This window comes from Copidosoma floridanum, unplaced genomic scaffold (assembly GCF_036245765.1).
Source record: "Copidosoma floridanum isolate Cflo_tuat_1 unplaced genomic scaffold, Cflo_Japanese_pri ptg000021l, whole genome shotgun sequence".
In the NCBI taxonomy this organism is placed as follows: domain Eukaryota; kingdom Metazoa; phylum Arthropoda; class Insecta; order Hymenoptera; family Encyrtidae; genus Copidosoma; species Copidosoma floridanum.
Window position 1 is genome coordinate 6155377 of NW_028321898.1, and position 22241 is coordinate 6177617.

A 22241-nucleotide genomic window follows, 5' to 3' on the forward strand; every position below is an offset into this window, starting at 1 on the left:
GCGGGGCTGACTTATGTACTTTTTTGACTAATAGATAAAATTAATAGAATATGTCACGATAAAGTTAGGACACGGTTGTATTTACTCGTCACTAATAAATAACTTGTAGATTTTTTCTAAAGTTTCTTTGTCTTTGGTCACCCGTGGCTTATTATTAGGTACTTATCGTTAGCTTAGTATTATTTACATACAAGGGTTATGTTGTCAGATTTGTATACCTACGTCTGCTCGGGTCACTGTATTGTACGATATAGGTCAACGGTGTAGATGTGACTAAACTTTTTTTGAAGGGACTATAGGTACCTATCCATTTTTAGTCAAGAACCTCCACAGCCAATGAAAAGCTGTGTTGCAGTATGCTTACTCTTCTTGTGGGATTTATAGTGAGGAGCCACCTTAATAATATTAGACATAAAACTGTTAAGTTTATTACCACCGATGCTTACTTGCTTAAATTCGTATTTTATTTATCAATAATGCCAAAAAACCTTGGGCTTATAATTTCCGTTGCTTACTCACATAAGAGCATGTTTATGTATGAATAATACTAAAAAACTACTTACTAGGTTTTTTACCACCAACGCTTACTTGCCTAAGATCGTATTGTATTAACTTGTAATGCTATAGAACTATTAGGCTCCTAATAGCGATGCTTACTTGCCTCAAAGTGCATTTTATACATTAATAAAACCAAAAAACTGTTAAGTTAGTCGCCAATGCATACTTGCCGAAGACTGTATTTAATTTATCGATAATACTGAATAACTTTACTAGTTAGGTTTCTTATCACCGCTCCAGACTTTTGTAAGAACGAATTTTATTTATTAATAATACTAAAGAACTGTTTTATTTTTCTCGATGATTCTTACTTATTAATAGGCATATTTTGTTAATCAATAATACTAAAGAACTGTTAGATTTCTTATTCCTAATGCTTACTCACTCAAGATCATATTTTATAAATTAATGATACTGAAAAACCTTTAGATTTTTAATTACCTATGCTTACTACACTGAGCGTGTTATATTCTTTAATAAAACTTAAGAACTGTTATGTTTCTAAACGCCAATGCTTACTCGCGTTAAAGCATATTTTGTTTATTGGTTGAAAACTTATAGGTTTCTAACCACCGAATCTTACTCTTTTTAAATTGTATTTCATTTACAAAAAATAGTAGAAAAAAATTTTACGTTTCTTATCACCGATACTTACTTATCTGAGAACGTACATTATTTATCGATAATATTAAAAGAAGAATAAAACTTAAGTGTTGGTTTTTCAACAAAACTGTTGCTTACTCAACTAAGATTGTATTTATTAATAACACGAAAGAATTGTTCAGTTTCTTATTTCCGATGCTTACTCGCCTAAAATCCTATTTTATTTGTTATTAATAACAAAAACTTAGGTGTTTATAATGCTGTTGCTTACTTGCCTAAAAATGTATTTTATTTTTTATAATAATACTGAAAAACTCCGGGCTTTTCAACTACCGACACTAACTCACCTGAGATCGTATTTTGTTTATTAATAATATTAAAAGACTATAGAGTTTCTTGTTGACGATGCTCACTTGCCTTAAAGTTTATTACGTTAATTAATAATACTAGAAAACTATTCCGTTTTTAAACGTTGACCCTTATCGCCAAAGAGCGAACTTTTTTGATTATTAATACCAAAAAAGTATTGGGTTACTATCTGCAGAAACTTACTCGCCTAGGAGTGTGTTTTATTCACAAATAATACGAAAAAATTGTTGGGTTTCTTATCGCAGATGCTTACTCACATAAGAGCATATTTTGTTTTTTAATAATACCGAAGAACTGATTGGATTTTTATCGCTAATGCTTACTTTCTTCAGGGCATATTTTGATTTTTAATAATGCTAAAGAACTGTTGGGATTTTGTTTTTAATAATACTAAAAAACTTCTTGATTATCTCTTGTCGCTGCTTACTTGCCTAAGAGTGTATTTAATTCATCAATAAAATAAAACAATTATAAGGTCTTCGATTGCCATTGCATTCTGCCTTAAAACAAACTTCATTTAATATTAATACCAAAAAATTTAATGATGGTACTAAACAACAACACATTTTTAAACACTGATGCTTACTTGCGCATACGTATTTGATTTATAAATAATACTCAAAAACAGTTATGATTTTTAACGCCCATGCTTACTTTCCCCAAAGCGTATTTTATTTATTAATAGTACTAAAATACTATTAGGTTTTTAAACGCTAACGCTTACTCGCCTAAGACTGTGTTTTATTAATCAATAATACAAAAAAATTATTAGGATTCCAATCAACGATGTTTATTAGACTTACAGCGTATTGTATACCTTAATAGTACTAAACAACCGTAAGGTTTTTAATCGCCGAAGCTTACACACCTGAAAGCGTAATATAATTATTAATAATACGAAAAAACTAAAAGGTTTTAAATTGTCTGTGCATATTGCCTAAAACCGATCTTTATTAAACATAAATACCAAAAAATTGACGAGATATACTAAAAAACAGTTACATTTTTTAACGCCAATGCTTACTTGCCTAACATTGTCTTTTATTTATTAATAATACTAAAAAACTATGATGTTTATGAACGCCGACGATTACTTTCCTAAAAGCGTATTTTGTTTATTAATAATAATAAAAAAACTATTCGGTTTATGACCACCGGCACTTACTTGCCTAGGATCATATTATATTTATCAAAAATACTATTAAACTGTTGGGTTTCTATTCACCGATGCTTACTCGACTAAGAGTGTAGTTCCTTCATTAACAATACAAAGCAACTGTTGAGTTTCTTATCACCGATGCTTACTCGCCTAAAGGCGTGTTCTATTTATTATTTATAAAAAAAGCTCGAAAGTAAGTAATTTCCATTGCTTGATCGCCTATAAGCGTATTTGATTCATTAAAAATACTAAAAAACTATTAGGTTTCTAAAAGCCTACGTTGAATCGCCGAAGGGCGAACTTTATTTATTATTGATAGCAAAAAAGTATTGGATTTTTTAACCATCAAAGTTGACTCACCTAGAAGCGCGTTTGGTTGATTATTGGGCGGTTTTGATGTTGCTTTTGAGAAACGTTTACATTAATGTTCAGTAGACTTTTTTTTTAAAACAAAAATCTTATTGGATTACAAAACTGCAGTGCTTACACTCTAGATTTTCAAAAAAATCCGAGTTTCCACAAATTTTTTAGCTTGGAAAATTTTTTAATTAGATTTTCTATATTTTTTTCTACTGTACGGAGAATTATCTTTAAAAAAAATGATAGTGATATATTATTTCCTTCGAAAATTATTGATTGTCGATGGAAAAAAACCAAAATGTAACATTGTGACCCATGCTTGTTTTCATCCGAACGCCTGTGCTGTACTCCTTCTCACCTGAATGCGACGAGCCATTCTTTTTTTTATCTGGATTTTTGATCCATGCCTCTTGTTATCTGAATGTACCAGCTGTGCTTCTTTTCGGCTGAAAACGAGAGCACCGCTTTTCTTTGCCTGAATGTGTGAGCATTGCTCTTTTTCTCTTGAACTTGCATTGTACTTATTTTCATCTGAACTCTTGAGGTATGCTTATTTTCTCGAGGGCTTATGGGCTTTGCTTTTTTTTACACGGGCCGTTGATTGCATTTTCTGAGCAATCTTGGTAATGTTGTCTTTAACATATCTTTAAAATAAAATGAACAATTTAACTTGGACTGTGATGGAAACAATGTTATAACAGAAAAATAACATATTCCAGTAATAGTTGGAAAATCGGGAAAAAAATTATTTTAATACATGAAATATCACAAATTGATATGTTTCTCTGATTTTTATCAGTGCCATTATTTATATAAAGAGATCATTATGATTTTATTCACCAAATAAAATTTTTTTTTAGGTTGATGAGATGGACACACCTGTGCAATTGGTATGCACTGTACAACAATGTGTAGGCAATGCAGCCTGCTTTGCACATTCAGAACCCGCTTTATTATCCCTATAAAAAACTGTATCAAAGTTTCTTACGAGTACTCTATTGAGTAAATGCATTGATTAAATTTAATTATGCTTAAAACCATAAGGAACTGTGTTTATAGACTGTGAACATTGTGTTTATAGAAGCTTTGCCAAATCTGTTACCACGGACCTTCTGAAAACTATTTTGTTTTACAAGCCCACCAAAAGTGATCAGAGTAAAAGAATATGTTGCAGCTGGTTAGGGTTAAATTATTAAAAATGGAAATGGAAAAAAATAAATTAATCATAAATAAAGATGTTAATCCAGTAGTGTATTCTATATACGCATTAAAATTCCTTAATATAACGCTTATTGTGAGGTAAATGATTAAAGTAAATCATCCTGAAATTACAATTATAAGATTAATCAATGTATCTTACCTTTCTACTGGATTTTCCACACTGTCCCGAAATCGTTGAAAATTTGATGATATAGTTTTCATCTCAGAAATCCCCCGCTTCAACTCAGTAAGGTTATTCTTTATCGGGCTTGTTTTCATTTTAAAAATGAAAGTTTGAATTCTTTTAAATGGTTTAGTAGTTATTGGCTAAATGTCTTTAATCTAATTTTCCTTATTGGTATCTGTAAGATAGGAAATTTTGTAACCTTAGTAGAAGTTATCATATGATTACGTTGATAATAATAAACTATGGACGTATGAGATAAGGATACACCAAAATAAAATGATTCTATTTAAATCAAAATAAATAGACAAGAGTGTAGCAGTGCTCAAGTAACTAAGATAGATGCACTTAGAAAACCCAAAAACAAATCAATTCACTTAATTTCAAAACAGTCTTATTCTCAATGATCGCATTAATGTTCTGTGTATTAATCTTTAAGATCGTAGAAACAGTTAAGAGTTTCTGTTAAAAAGTCTTTTATTTCAAGTAATGCTCAGTTATAGATTCATACCAATCCAAGAATAAATTAGTTTCATTGGTCACATTCATACAAGATGTTAGTGCATACGTACAAAATCTCAGTCAACAAGAAGAGCTTATACGATAAACTCCTATACGTAAATGAGCTCTCAAGTACATCTTATGCAAGCATTTTCACTCATACAACCAGTGGCTCGTGTGAATCATCATCGAATAGAGAAACATAAAAACGCCTCTATTTAAAAACATGATGTTGCGTGACTTAATGCTAACTTGATGTTAGAATAGATGTATCTATTCATGAATAGGTGAATCAATAGATTGTTTACCACACAGCGCCAAAAGAAGGAACTTTCGTTTCGCGGAACAGCTCAGAATTGGTGAAAAATAACATACGAACCACGTTCAGAAAAAAAAAAAAAAAACAGTCCACCGCCAGTTCCGACCTGGTAAAAGCCTGGGTGACTGGTGTTGGCCTCACGGATTTTGGGGGAGGCCACAAAGGCGTCCACAATGAAAACAAGGAGACAACATCTGAAAAAAAATCCTCACAGAAGGGCTTCATATTCCTGCCCAGCCATGGACGAGACAGGCTGCTAAGTACTGGAAGCAGAGTGAGTGACGTCAGTGCTGCCAGCTTTTGCAGCAACAACACCGAGATGGATCTGGAATATACCAGGAACTGAAGATCAGAACTCACTATGGAGCAGATAAAGGAGGACACAATACTCACAGAACTCGAGAAAATAATCAAAGATACAGTGAAAGCAGCAACAACAATGTACACAAAAACAGCAATGCCAATAAAAGAAGGTATGAAAGTGTCGTTGAACTTTCTGCATAAGTTTAAGGATAGCCGTGAAGGGACTAGGAAGATGAAAAACCGTCTAGAACAAGCCAATGATAATCTGATGTGAAAAACGTACGTGTTAGAAAAAAGGGAGAGAATCACACGCTCTATCCAATCTAGATTCGTGGAAAGCATGCTGACAGCCAAGCGAAACAGAAGCTCCGAAGGAGAACCCTAACCCTCCTTCTAAAAAAGGGAAAAAGACCCAGGAAATCAAGAGTTTATCTCCAAGATAAGAATTAATGGTAGTGACAGCGGCAAACGAGACAATAAAAGGAAAAACAAGGAGAAAATACTCATTAAAGTCGTAGAAGAGCAGAGCTTTGCCGACGTCCTAAAGAAGATGAGGACTGATTTCAAGCCGGGAAGTATCAGTAAACTGCATATTTAACGAAAAAAAAAAAATAATACAAGGAGGCTGGTATCAATCGATATCGGTATAGAATCAGCCAATAATGTTAAAAAAAAGAGGGGCAACAGATTTTCAGTTATTGGTCGAACGTGAGAGCGTCTTCTTGCCAACATAAAAAACAAATTTTTACTTGCATCGTCTTCTTTACCATTTTGCACCAACAGCTCCTCTCTTTGGCTTTTGAGGTTATCATCACCTTAAACGCTTTTTGCTGCGGTACCCCATGTCTTTGCTAGCTTTCTCACGGCCGTTACTTCTTTACTTGCAAGTTTTTTAAGGCAAAGAAAAAGCAAGACACGATAGACGCATATATAGACGCAGAAAAAAAAGGGTGAGACATGAATATTTGAAAAGAAAATCTAATGTCACGAGTTCAAAATTATTTTTAGAACATCAGTTCTTGCAAGAATTTGTGCTAGCACATTTTGTAAGGGCGATACACAGTGCGGCCAAAAGTCCAAAAAAATTAGTTTCTATTTAGGGTTTTTTTACCCTTGAGTTAGATGCAATGATCCTCCAAGAAACTAAAATCGTTCATAGTGATGACTAATTCGTCATGCACCTTCCTTAGGTTCAGTTGGAATGTGGCCTTCGCTCAAGCGTTACTCTACAGTTAATACACTGAGAACGGTTGTACAGGTGAAAAATTGTATGTAATAAAGAAAATCAAATAAGACCAAATGGAATCCACTTTTGAAGGTGAGTAGAACATGTAAAAAAAGTACTAATTATCAATTGTTAAGTAGTGAATTAGGGAAAACATAAACAATAGTGTTATTTTTTCACATGATTTTTCCGAAAATTAGACTTTTCAAATGATACTGCATTAAAACGCTGCAAAACGCTGCTTTGAAACCTTATTGAAATGATAATTAAATATATTATCTACCAAATAAAAAAAGATTCAGCTGCCAAGAGCTGCCTATTCATCTTTTATGTACTTTTTTCGAAATCAAATTGATAGAGAGCGAGAGAGAGAGAGAGAGAGAGAGAGAGAAACGAAATATACACATGGTGCGTTTCTCTTTTATCTGAGGCTGCTACTTATAGTTAACTGTGATGGACAATGGGAGAGTATGTACATGTGTGCGTGTACATGAGTATGTATATGTGAATGAGTATTTATTCACGTGTATGGGTGCAAGCGGCGCGCACGCAGCAGGCATCTCAAACGTCGCACAAAAGCCTATTCAAAAGTGTACTATGTAGATATACTTTAACGTTAGGGTTCGGTGCAACGTTTGAGGTCGCTGGCGCGCAGCAGTGTTTTCTTCTTATTCTTCTTCTTCTTCTTCTTCTTCTTCCTCTTTTTCTTAAACGTAGGCACGCACTCTTTTTAAATTGAATGCTACGAGATTTTCGTAATTATTAACTTTTTTTAAAATATTTGTAACATTTTAAGTGCCAAGGCTTTGTTTATTAATTTATTAAAATACTTAATTATTGAAAAAATTGAAAGATCACGATAGACACAAATAGGGTTTATATGTTGCAAAAAAAATTTTAAAGTTGAAAATTGCGTTTCATTTTATTATATATATATATTTAAAATCTTATTTAAAATTTATGTATTTCAGGTTGCAGTACTCCCACTGAAGACCACTTCACAAAACTAAAATTTTACTATTTAGTTAAAAACATTTTAAAAAATGAGGTTACGCAAATTTTCGAAAAAATTAAAGAATATTTGACCGAAAGTACAGGGCAGTGATGCCAGACAGTACTGCGAAGTCGCACATGCGCAGAAGAGCTTAATGCTCATTCGCCAGTACAGCAGCGCGCTGCTTAAAGTAGGCCCCGCCTGAGCTCTCTCTCTAGCTTCCCCACTCCAGCCTCCCCCCAGATGGTTAACCCAAGCCTTTCCTAACAACTTATATACTGCTTCAGTATCACGTAGGAGAAAATTATCGGTAGCTGAGTGGGCTAGCGCACATGATGATTTTGCTCACTTAAACTTCGAATCTCAGCAGCGCTATTTTTTTTTTTTTTTTTTTTTAACTACGCATTAAATTTAAATACGTACATCATATATGATAATTGAAAAAAATATAACTCTCCTGATTAATATGATACAGTGATTATTAATCAGGAGAAATTTATATTTTCAGTTTATTCTACTGACTGAAAGTATTAATTTTTTTTCCATTAAGTACGAAATTGATAAATAGTTATTTTTCATGTTTTATACGCAAGATGTACTTTCACATACTTATTTCAGAAAATAAATAAATAAATGCGATGAAGTATCTCGATAAAAAAATTTAATAAGTAATCATGCGTCAAATTGGGCAGTTTCCACACTACCCTTGAGGTACTGCCTGTAGTGCGTTAGGTTGTTTCGATTACACGTACATCAGTGTTTTACTTTAATACTGACATATTACGCTTAAGCGTAAAAAAATTTCGCAATCATTACAAGACTACAGTTTCCTTTATTAATTCTTGATAGCCGTGTAATGTTGGTACCTTCGCCAATAGCCATATTATAACCATATTTGTTAGTTTAATTAGTACCAATTAAAGCCATGCATTATGCGCGTGAAATAAAACTAATGAGATCAATGAATAAATACATTTTGACTAGTCCTAATACAAATTTGCCGAATTAAAAAAAATAAAGTGTTGTTCCTTTGGTTCGAAATCTAGGTTTGTGATATGTCGCGCTTTACAAATTTATCGCAAAAAACACCGTGCATTAAGTAATTTTGTACCAGTCTTATTAGCTTTCTCATCTTTAAGCTCAGTAACGTCAGAAAAAACTCTTTCTGCTTCCGCATTGGAATGTGGGAGAGAAAAAACTGCTGTCACTAGTGATTTTAATGATGGGAAGCTTAAGACATCGCCGTTTTTAATTGTAAATATTTTTTTCCAGAAATCTTTAACGTCACATTTTAATAAGCTTTCGCGCTCTAAAGGTTCGAAAGAAGAGGATAATGTTCTCCATTCATAAGCTATCGATAAGGTACCAACATTACACGTATATCAAGAATAAATAAAGGAAACTGTAGTCTTGTAATAATTGCGAAATTTTTTTACACTTAAGCGTAATTTTTGCAACGGTGTTTTTTGCGATAAATTTGTAAAGCGCGACATATCACAAACCTAGATTTCGAACCAAAGGAACAACACTTTAATCTTTTTAATTCGGCAAATTTGTATTAGGACTAGTCAAAATGTATTTATTCATTGATCTCATTAGTTTTATTTCACGCGCATAATGCATGGCTTTAATTGGTACTAATTAAACTAACAAATATGGTTATAATATGGCTATTGGCGAAGGTACCAACATTACACGGCTATCAAGAATTAATAAAGGAAACTGTAGTCTTGTAATGATTGCGAAATTTTTTTACGCTTAAGCGTAATATGTCAGTATTAAAGTAAAACACTGATGTACGTGTAATCGAAACAACCTAACGCACTACAGGCAGTACCTCAAGGGTAGTGTGGAAACTGCCCAATTTGACGCATGATTACTTATTAAATTTTTTTATCGAGATACTTAAATATATAAAAGTACATCTTGCGTATAAAACATGAAAAATAACTATTTATCAATTTCGTACTTAATGGAAAAAAAATTAATACTTTCAGTCAGTAGAATAAACTGAAAATATAAATTTCTCCTGATTAATAATCACTGTATCATATTAATCAGGAGAGTTATATTTTTTTCAATTATTATATATGATGTACGTATTTAAATTTAATGCGTAGTTAAAAAAAAAAAAAAAAAAAAATAGCGCTGCTGAGATTCGAAGTTTAAGTGAGCAAAATTATCATGTGCGCTAGCCCACTCAGCTACCGATAACTTTCTCCTACGTGATACTGAAGCAGTATATAAGCTGTTAGGAAAGGCTTGGGTTAACCATCTGGGGGAAGGCTGGAGTGGGGAAGCTAAAGAGAGAGCTCAGGCGGAGCCTACTTTAAGCAGCGCGCTGCTGTACTGGCGAATGAGCATTAAGCTCTTCTGCGCATGTGCGACTTCGCAGTACCATCTGGCATCACTGGTATAGGGTCCGAGTATTTTTTATCAGACGATGAATAAACGGAAATGTATGATCTAGTATTGAAGATAAAAGCAAGATGGAGTACAAGCAATAGAACTGAAGGCGTCTTTTTAAAAAGAAATAATGATTGGCTGCAAAAAAAGGTTGCATTTAAGAAAAACAAACTAAAAAAAAAGATGAAAAAGAAAAACCCACTGTATCCGGTAGACCAACACAGTTTTTTTGAGTCATCTGACAGAACTAAACGTAGGAAAACTGAGGAATTAAGAAAATCTGTGTCCACTGACGTGCTACTACATTCTACAACTAGCAAATTGCGGTCGGAAGGTAAAACGGATTTTGTCAAAGTCATTCATGACATTGCAGAAGGAAATCCTACGAAGGCTTTAAAATACAGAAGATCTGTTGAATCGTCAGATACAAATTTACCTTTTTCAGATGACGAAGCGTTGTCTTTATTAGTTGAAATTGGGTTATCGCAGGGTCAATATCAAAAGTTGCGCGATGCACATTTACAAAAAAAATCCAAGATGCTCCCTTCGTATGAACAAATATAAAAAGCCAAAGTTCAGTGTTACCCTAAATCAGGTCTATCTTTTACAGACAGTGTAGCTGAAGTGAAATTACAACCTCTTTTGGATCACACGATTGATCGTATTATACTCTGTCAAACGGAAGTTCTTAAATCTTTATCGGAAGAACAACTTCAAAATTTAACTTCAATTGTAAAGTGGGGTTGCGATGGAAGTTCAGGACATAGTGAATACAAGCATAAGCTTGATGAAAACAGTGCCAGTGACGAGAGCATTTTTTTACGTCTTGCGTCCCTTTGCAACTTGTGTGTAAAAACACTACAAATACGAAAACCACTGTTGTCTGGAAGAATCCAAGGCCGTCATCTCCTAGATGTTGTCGGCCTATTAAGATAGAATGTGCAAAAGGAAACAGTAAATCTGATAAAAGAATCAACCAATAACGTAGAACAGCAGGTAAATAATTTAATTCTGTTTGTTACTGCGGTTTGCGGAAAAACTGTGTGTGTACGTTATCATTTAACGTTAACAATGATAGACACAAATGTTTGTAACTCATTGACTGACACAAGTTCCGCAATGCGCTGTTACATATGCAATTGCACATCTAAGGAGTTAAACCGTGTAGAAAAGATGTTGCAATAAGAAGTTTGTTCCGACAATTTAAAATTCGGCTTATCGTCTCTACATTGTTGGATTCGTTGCTTCGAATTTTTATGACATTTATCCTATAAATTAGAAATCAAAAAATGTCAAGCTAGATCAACTAAGGAAAAAGAATCAGTTGAAAAAAGAAAAACAGCAATCCAAGTGGCATTTAAAAAACAATTGGGTTTCAACGTTGACAAATCAAAACAAGGTAGTGGAACTTCTAACGATGGCAACACAGCACAATTATTTTTCGAACATCATGGGCAATCTGCTCAAATTTTTGAAATCGATCAAGATATTATTTATCGGTTTTACGTCATATTACAAGCAATTTCATGTGGATATGAAATCGATGTGAACAAATGTAAGCAGTATTGCAAAGAATTAGCTGAAAGTATCGTACATGCATATGATTGGTATTAAATGCCTACCTTAGTGCATAAACTTCTAATTCACGGCTCAGACATCGTTAAACAATCAATACTACCCATAGGCCAAATGTTCGAGGATGCCCAAGAGGCATGTCGTAAATCTTTTAACATTTACCACGTTGCTTATGCAAGAAAAAACTATCGTCAAAAAACGATGGAGGACGTTTTCAAAAGATTTCTAATTTCATCCGATCCTTACATTTCTACTTGCCGAAAATTACCAGTAAAACCATTTAGGTCTTTATCACCTAATACAATCGATTTATTATCAGCTCCATCTGTACATAACAAAGAACAAGAGCCGGAAAGTTTGAACAGTTCCTCTGCCTCAGAGTCAGAAGCAGACGTAGATGTGGATTCCTACGAAACCAATTTTTTATTATAACATAATTGACCTACTAACTATTTGTAATTAAAAATTTTTTGTATATTTTTATGCTCAATAGAAATAAAGATTGTTATAACAATATTCAAAATATTTCTTTCCTTATAACATAAAAACTCAAACCACGAATTTTCTTCGATTACAATTTTTTCTTCAAAGCATTGGCACAAAATATTTCGAAACACAATTTTTAAAATTTTTATTCTTGTAACTGTAAATGTTATGAATTTACAAAATCCCTATTTTACAATCAACTTTTATTTACAGTAAACAAAAATACATATTTCACATTCTACAATGTATACATACAGATCGTTTTTTTAATTTCTCCATTTTTAGCTGTATTAGGTGTGGCGATATCCCGCCATCATGAATTTCGTAATTCTGACAATGGATTCGTATCAGCGACCCCAAAAACCCCCGAGCACAAGATTTCAGGTCGATCGTTAAATTTTTCGAGTTTTGGCCGCAAAGTACGGCCGAAGGCCGCACTGTGCGATGGCCGAATTCAGAGCTCTAAGCTCAACCGAACATACAAGTTTGATCCCCCTGGGTTAAACGTTTTACTTTTGTTCTGGGTCAAACAAAAACAAGAGTTTTGTTTTATAATTCACGAGTATATAAATTTTTTACTTCATCCTTTTAGTGTTAATACTCTCTCTTGTTCACAACCTTATTTTCATTTTTCCTATTCATTTGTAAATGTAAGCAAACAATGGTAAGATATTTTTTATTTATGGTAGTGATCTTGCATATTTTTCATTGTTGATATATTGTGAAGTCAATTTTCCTGTTCTGCCTTTTAATTAAATATATTATTTTTGTAAAAATAAGAAAGACTCGAGTCCTAATTCAATAGTTTAAAATTAAATTTAAAAAATTTTTTTTTAAACTGATACAAGGAATTATCCTGGTTCTCTGAGAATATGGAAAGTTGCGACTCATTATTTACATTTGGTGCCTCCAGTGAGGAACGGAAATGCTGTTACCATGATTGGCTGCATTCATTAGTTATGTAACTGTATCTCATCGCTTCAAGTTTATTCACGTGATTTCTGTGCCACAACTAAGTTTCACCAACATCTACTTTTTTTCCATTATTTCCATTGAATGTTTATCTTAAATTTATATTATTTGTCAAATTTTCTAAAGTTGTTGTAGTACGTTTCCCAGGTTTGTAATCGCCGATCACTACAACTTTCGAATCAAACGCCATCGCTTTCATCGTGGTCGTCTCCTTCTCCCAGCAGTCATTGATATGATAGTTATCGTAGGATTTTTAAAGTAATTCTTGCTTTATTCATTTAAAATTGTTTTTATTTCAACGTTACAACTTTTTCATCGACTCGATGTTTAAGTTTATTGGAGTTTTTGCTTCCATTTAATCATTTGTTTATATTTCTTGTATTGATCTAAGCCAGTTTAAGAACTGTACCAAAAAAAAAAATTCTTCGTTTTCTTTCGCTTTAATTTATTTTTGTTAAACAAAATATCGCTTAAAAATCGATTAGAAAGGGCTAAAACGATTGTCACCATTAAACAGAGTCTGTTAAGAGACCACATCACGGAAATAAATTCTCCTTTATCAGCTGAAGTTATCAATCAATTTCAAGTGCGTGTCAGATATCAAGATTTGAGTACTTCTTTCGGAAAATATGAAGAATCTCGCAAAATTGTTCTTTCCCTTTCGATGAAATCCAGTAACCTGTGACGAATACACAGAAATACGCGCGTTGTATTATACTATAGCTGGAAAAGTGGGAGAGCTTATTAATCCAAGATTCAATAATTCGACTTCAGGTTTTAAACCAGCCGGCAATTCGACTTTTAGCGTAAGGCCTAAGCAATCAAAGTTACCAACCACGAATATCCTTAAGTTTGATGGTAATCATCATGAGTGGTTATCTTTTAAGGATCGATTTATAAATGTGGTGCACATTCGTAATGACATCGATGAAGTCACTAAGTTTATTTACTTGCGCAATGCTTTATTGGGAGAAGCTTTGCGTTAAGTTAAAATTTTCAGTCTCAGTTCTAATAATCATGCCAAAGCTTGGGAGAGTCTGATTCAAGCTTATAAGCGTAAGCGCACTTTGATTCCCAAACATTTAAATACAATTTTTGATTTTGAGCCAGTGGAGATCGCGTCTTTAAGAGAATTATCTAACTTGATCGATGAACTCAAACAGCACTTAACCATGCCTGGTTCTTCAGGAGTCAAACCTGATGATCATACTATCGTTTGTACAATTGAACGTAAACTGCTATTAACTATACGCGAGAAATGGGAGGAAAGTCGAAGAAATGGACGAGATCCCGAATTTGAAAAGATGTTTTAATTTCATCGATCGGTCTGTTTTTCTTCTTTGTACTTCACAACAAATTTTGGGGCAAGATAATGAGCTACAGGGAGTAAATGCAAATAGTAATAGTAATACCGCACTTTTTGCGATGAAAACCACGCTATTTACGAATGTCAAAAATTTAAAACATTGAATGTAAATCACCGAAAAAAATTTGTTGAATCTAAAGGTCTTTGATTTAATTGTTTATGCACTCACGAAGGCAGATTTTCTCTTGATCACTGTCGATTATGTAATTATCATCATAACACTGTGTTACATGGTGAGTCCAACACTCAGAATCAATCGAAAGGTCGTGAAAATCGTGTCGAAAATGTTTCTGCTAATTCGTCAGCGTGACTAGCACAGAAAGTCTTTAACGCGCTTTCTCATCATGCGCATTCACAGTTTATGATGAGCGTCATTATTCTAATAAAAAATAAAAATGGCAAATTCATTAAGCTCAAGCTTTGCTTGACATATGTTCGACTGCACATTTTATCTCAACAGATTTATCCCGCAAATTACAGTTGTCAATTCAAAAATGTTCTGTTTCGCAATGTTCTGTCAGCACCATCGATACTATACAAACCAAGTCTGAAGGATTAACATAGATATAATAATTAAATCTTGATGCAAAGACTTAAAAAAATTTTTGACTGCATTAGTGGTTCCAAAAATTTTTGACGTAAATCCAAGCGAAATTTTCCAACACGAATTGATTGAAATTTCGCGTAACTTGCCACTGGTAGATCCCTGTTTTTATACACCGAGACCAGTTGATTTGCTTATAGGTTCGGGGGTAATGCTATCACTTTTATCGATCGAGCAGATCAAGTTATCTCGAAGAAGTTGCGATTTATACTTGCAAAAAAACTCAATGACGATGGGTTATTGCAGGAGGTTATAATAATTTACAAAACGCTTCAGTTTCGTGTAATTCGTTTGATTTGAGCGAGCTGTTAGCACGATTTTGGAAAGTCGAAGATTTTGGGAGGGGGGGCATCAGTGCGAAAGAAGGAAAATAAAAAATGTGAAGCGCATTACGCTTAAACTACTACACGCAATGAGAAGGGTAGATACATCGTTCAATTACCGTTCTGAGATCCAATAGTTCAGTTGGGAAATTCACGTAATCAAGCATTGCGCAGATTTCAAACCTTGAAAAAAAGCTTTTAAACAAAAATTATTTAGTATAGTCTCATAGCTGATATTGAAAAAATGTATTTGAAAATTCTTATGCATACTTCTGATCGAAAATACCAAAAATTTTTCTGATTTTTAAAAATAAAATCGAAATTTTTCAGTTAAATACTATAATTTTTAGAGTATCAGTCACGGCTTTTTTAGCAATTCGTACATTACAACAATCAGCCGAAGACGAAAAGGGGAAAGTTCCTCTTGCCAGCGCTATTGTACGTCAAGGTTTTTATGTAGACGATTTTTTTACAGGAAGCAATCCTCTTGAGGAATTAGGATAAATCTGATCTGAAATTACCAAAATACTAACAAGCAGAGGGGTCAACATTCGTCAATGGGCATCGAATTTTAATCCAATGAACGAAAGTAGCGTAAACCAAATTTTCGAATCAACAGATCAAGATACCGAGCAACCTATTCGAAAAACGTTATGTATCGCGTGGAATCCAAAGTTAGATAATTTTAATTTTTCGGTTAAACCCATTAAATTAGCGAATAAAATTACTAAAAGGGTTATCTTATCTGAGATCGCTCATATTTCTGGTTCTCTCGGTTTTTTAGGTCCTGTAGTTTTGACACTTAAAATTATAATTTGTAGCTTTGTTCTAAATGGGGATCTTTTGCCAAACAGTTGAGCTTAATCAAAGACTTATAAATACCATGTTTTTTTACTACTTATAGATCCAATAACGATTGAAGTTCATGGGTTTTGGGACGCTAGCAATGGTAGATATAGCGCTTGTTTGTATATTCGACCGGTAGACCAAGAAGGAAGAATTTTAGTTAATCTAGCTCGTGCTAAATCTCACGTTGCCCCAGTCAAAAAAATTACTATTGCAGGACTTGAATTATGCGGTGCGGTGATACTTGCCCATTTATTCAACGAGGCCAAACAGAGTTTTAATTTTATAATCGATCGCGTCGTATTTTGGCCGGACTTTGAAATAGTTTTAAAATGGATAAAACAGAAACCTTAATCTCTAACAATGTTCGAAGGTAATCACGTTGCAAAAATACAAAGATTATCAGAGGGCTATGAGTGGCGTCACGTACGGAGTAAGGATGACATGACAAATGTCTTACTTCGCGGTCAATCACCTAGTAAACTTATTGAAAATAAAACATGGTTTGAGGGACATCCGTGGATTTGGCAATTAAGTGATACATGGCAAGAGTCTAGATTAAATGTGCGTATCGAACTGCCAGGAATTGGTAAAAGTGCTTGCTTGCTCACTTTAATAGATCTAGAACCGTTTTACAAAGAGCTTTCTCCTTTTTTCGACAGTAATTACCACAGAAGCTTACTACAAGCGTTTGTTTGAACGTTTTAGGGTAGCTGAAAAGCCTAAAGCCTTAAATATTACTTCGGAGGGACGTATCGAAGTCGAGTGGCGGTTATTACGTGCAATACAGCTCAAGCGTTTTTCTGTAGAAATCAAACTCTTGAGAGGCCATAAGAGTTTGAATGGTTCTAAAATTGCTACTCTTCCTCCTTTCCTTGACGAACATGGGCTCATCAGAGTAAAAGGTCGATTGAGCAACACACAGATCCCTTATGTTCAAAATCATCCTATTTTATTACCATCGTGACATTACGTTACCGATCTCATAATACGCAAAACACACAGTAAATTATTACACGCCGGTATTCAAGGCACATTGTATCAACTTAGACTTAAATATTGGATCTTGGATGACAAAAATTAAGTCAGAAAATTATTAAGAAGTTGCACTATATGTATTCGCCATCTATCAATACCAGTTCAATGCAAAATAGGTGATTTGCCAAAAGCACGCGTGGCGCAATCCCAAATTTTTAGTAGAGTGGGCGTAGATTTTTTGGAACCGATTTCTATAAAAGAGATTAAGAAAAGAAATCGGGTTGTGCTAAAAGCTTATAGTTGTAATTTTATTTGCATGGCGACAAAAGCCGCACATATTGAAATTGCTACCAATCTCTCTACTGATACATTTTTAGCTTGCTTTCGAAGATTCATTAGTCGCAGAGGGCAACCGTCTTATGTGTATTCTGACAATAGCATAAATATCACGTGAATAAGACACTACGCGAAATATTCGAAATTGCATAGGACAGACAAACACCAAAAGCAAGTCTCCGATTACGCATCATCTGCGGGCATTAAGTAGAATTTTAATCTATTACTGGCTCCTCATTTCGGCGAGTTATGGGAAGCATCTTTAAAATCATTAAAGCACCATTTGGAACGTGTAACGAGAGGAAAACTTCTTAATCTAAAGAGGCCAAGATCGCAGTGAAATAAGTCACTACGGTTAAAAAGGGAAACCTTCTTCTTAAGGTTAAAGTAGTAAAGGACAGAGAGGCCCTAGTGAACAGTATAGCTAAGACCGTTAAAGGGCTAGGATCCGTTAAAACAGACGAGAAAAGAGTAACGTTCGAAATCCAGGATCTGAATCCGATTAGCGATAAGGCTGACGTCAAATTCACGTCAAGTAGAATCTCTGGTTGGTCGCCAAGGATGATATCAGTGACGCTGCTAGGAGCAAATAAAAGAGGGCAGAAGGTAGCTTTGGTAAATACTGGAGATACTGATATCAGATGTATAAAAGAAACGACGAGGCTGTTAATAGGCTTCACAAGCTTCCAAGTAAGGATACGGGTTGAAATCATCAGATGCTATCGGTATCTGGGATATGGACATATAGCCTGGAACTTCAACAAGGAGGACCAGTCAAAGTCATGCTTTTGATGTGGCAGCTGCAATCACCGTAAAAAAGGAGAAGGCCCGATGTTTCGCTTGCGGAACAGAAGGTGCCAAACACGCAGCTGTCCAACATTTAGAAAGGCACTAAAAAAGGTCAAAAGTAAGATGCCTACTAGACGCAGATAGAGTTTAAGAGGATGGAAGCTAGATGACCATTGCAGACCCAAGCTGTACTGACTTACCCGAGCCATCAGCAAGGGGAAGCAACGAAAATAGATGTTTCCGCTAAACAGCAGACGTCCAAACGGAAAAAAAGAAGGTAACATCACAACGGTAACGACACTTCGATGGAAGGCCACGTCAATGGTTAATATTCCATGGCTCTGGTAATGTGGTTGAAGTAGTAATGCGAAAGCAGATTCCAAGCCGGGTGTCCCAGAACATAAGTGTCAAAGTTTAGTGGGTTTTCAGTCATTATCGCGAAGAACACCGTAGCGAGAAATAAGCATTTACAGGCTTACTACGAGTCCCACACAAACAAAGTGTTAGTACTCTCTTCTATCGAGCTTGAAAGCATTCTGTACGACCTCAGAAAAACAAAAAAAAATTCAAAAAAAAAAAAAAAGAAAAAAATAGTTATGATAATAATAATTATAACAATAATAATCCCAGGGCTAAGGTATTCAGCCTCCGAGTGGCGGATGGAAGAGACCTCCAGGGGCGTATGATTCTGGGTCATTGTGGTGATCGGAGCTTGTGCCTGTGGGTGGTTGAAACGAAATGAAATGGTTCTCGTAAACCGAAATGCTGAGAAAACTTCGTAAAAAATCTAGGGTGGGTTTCCGAATAAAACCTATAAGTGACGCCAATGAAAACTTAGTACCACAGGCGCCAACTTCTTCAAGGAAATACACTTCCAGTTACAACCTGGTAAAAGCCCAGGTGACTAGAGTTGGCCTCACGGATTCTGGGAGAGGCCACAAATGCGTCCAGTGCTTTCTAACACCCGAAAGTAAGACTCAAGGGGAGGTTTGCTCATCGACCACACCAACAAATCCCAGTGTATATACCAGAATAGGCAGAATGAACATCACCTGGTACTAGCTAAATCAACGGTAGTCACTCACCTACGAAAAATCCTGAGTGAATCAAAAAAAGGAGAAAAAAGTACTAGGTAGGATGACAGAAATCCTACAAAGTATTTGAAAAGCAGTAGACAGACAGCCTAACGTCAGTAAAGACGTCAAGGATGGCAGAGTTTACCTCGAAGAAATCTGTGAACTTTTGATGGACCTTAAAGATTGCCGTCAGAAGGCTACGGAAGTGATGTCAGCTATAAAGACATCTTCGTCAACATGTGTTATCAGGCAGCCTTCAAAAAATAGAAGTAGAGACGATAGCGCTACCGAAGATTGGAGTGCAACGAAAAAAAGCAAGAACGACCATGACGACGACGACGACGTACCATGGAAACAAGTTGTAAACAAAAGAAAGCAGGCACTTGCAAACCACAAGGAGCAAGCGACTACGAGAAAAAAGCCGGTTGGCAGCACCCCGATTTTAAGAAAAAGTAAACCAGGTGACGAAAAAGAAGCGAAGAAAGGTAAAGAAAAGAAACGAGGCCATCCTTGTAAAAACAGTAGAACTAAAATTATATGCAGTGGTACTGGGAGCATTCCGTAACGCAGTCAAACCGAGAGACTGCGGTGCAGAATTACTCGAAGTACAAAAACGGGTTGTATTCTAGTGGGGCTCGCCAAAAGCACCAAGGACAAGGACAAGCTAACGCAGGCCATCTCACTGGCTGTTAGAACAGCAGGAAAAGTACAATTAAGGAAACCTAGAGTGACCCTGGAAGTACTAGACTTAGACGCAGTAGCTAATAAAGAGGGAGTTGTGGCAGCTATCCAAGAGGCTGCTAAAACCGTAGAAGAGGAATCAGACGAAAGCAAAGTGGCTATACTACCGCCAAACCGATGACAAGAGAGAATGGCGCTGGCCAAAATGAACGAGTTTGACGCCTTGTAACTTTTAAGGAAAAGGACAATAGCAATAGGATGGATCAGGTGTCAGCTAAGGTGCAATATCATCGTCTTACGATGCTACAGATTCCTGAGATAAGGGCACACAAGACACGACTGTAGAGGCCCTGACATATTAGGCCTCTGCTGGAAATGCAGTAAAGACAAACACAGAGCTAAGGACTTGTTAAAAGTGGCCTTTAAGGGTGGGCGACTTTGAACAAGGGAGGTGTAGTTAAACGCAACCGTTGTCCCTTCGGGAGAGCCAAGTCGTCTCTTTGTGGACGAACGATGAAGGTGGTATCGCCCTGACGTCGTAGGTGTAGTGGGTACGCTGGCTTCGTCAAAGTTTAGAGCGTTGAAGGAGGGTAGTGTCAGAGCCGTAATCTTTTACGACCTAGTCGACCTTGCTGGGGTTTTCGATGTCACCAAGTGAGTGATTCATGCATTGCACGTATATGCATGATCTGAGGCGATCTCGATGGTCGTCACGCAGTCCTTGTTATATACTTTACGTTGCCTTCTTACTTGCGATGTTCACTAAAGACCAGTAGTTGCCACCTGGCAAGTAGTAGACGGTACTATTAAATGCAAAGTTTGAAGTCGGAGCTGCTGATAATAATTATTAAAATAATACCCCAAACGGTAACAGACTGCAAGGCCGAACCAAAATGTGTTCTATGCAGTGAATCTGCGCATGGATGAGAAGGCACTAATCATATGCCTGGATCTGGAGTGTACAAGGCCTTTAGACAGGTCTCGGATGGAAAAAAAAGAAACCAGACATAATGCCCAGAGTTCTCCAAGAAAATATGAATGGGGAAATTGACGCAGATGCCATTCTGCCATAAATATATGTGAAAGAAGGGTAGACATGGGGCTCATGAGCGAGCAGTACAGAAAATATAAACCACTTAAGTGGCTCAACGATGCGGCAAATATGTCAGCTACCTCGGTTCCTAGACCATACAAAATCCGTCAAGATGCAAGCGGATCAGAAAGACATTTTGTCTGGTTAAGAAGTGGAGGCTTAACTTATAATGTTAGCAAAAAACCGCATGCAAGGTTCTCATGCCTAGAAAAAACAAGTTGGAACGGTAAACGCTTAACTAACTGGTGGAACAAAAACTGCTGGATTGAGGCACCAATGTCTTAAACGTAGACGTCTTTATCAAAAGGCCAGTAATAGATCAGAGGCCGGATAAAGGTACGCGGACTACCAGCTTACAAGATGATGCGAGCTGCTATTAAGAACAGCCAAAAGCAGTGCTGGCAGATTCTGTGCCAGGAAGTAAATAACGATCACTTAGGCAGAGTAAACTATATAATGATGAGGAGACTGGGAAGACTGGCAACAACTGCAAACAAAGACACGGATACCATGTGGCATATCGTGAATAGGTTATTGCAAACGCATCCAGAACTCGAGGATCTAACAGACTTAGAGCTTATAGAATATGTACGTTCTTGGTTTGATACGTGGACAATGCTGCTATCTGGACCGTGCAATAGTTTGAATGAGCGCCACCACCACCAGAGTCACTGGACTGGAGATAATGCATGGAAGTAAGTGACAATTTCTTATTAATAATTTAATCTTACAAATCTATCGAATAAGAATACCTCTATGCAAGTAATAATAAACTTTCTATTGTCTGTGATAACCTTATCCATTTTTCTGAAAACAAACATCACAAAAAATTTATAACCTCAAAGCACATGGAAAAAAACAGTGAATTAAACAACTGGAAATTCATTATTACTAATATAAACGTCTTCTAACTTGATAGATTAGTAAGATTAAAT

At 35.5% G+C, this 22241-nt stretch overlaps 1 protein-coding gene across 3 annotated transcripts in view; it reads right to left on the minus strand.

The window, feature by feature from the left end:
- The window catches only part of Sarm (sterile alpha and armadillo motif), a 390671-nt gene that overhangs the window by 299700 nt on the left and 68730 nt on the right, over nucleotides 1–22241 (minus strand). For all 3 annotated transcript variants that reach the window (XM_089594455.1, XM_089594454.1, XM_089594456.1), the window contains exon 2: nucleotides 4410–4611. In XM_089594455.1, coding sequence (XP_089450581.1) covers nucleotides 4410–4528 — 119 coding nt within the window. In that variant the 5' untranslated portion in view covers nucleotides 4529–4611. The remainder of the gene's footprint in view (nucleotides 1–4409; nucleotides 4612–22241) is intronic.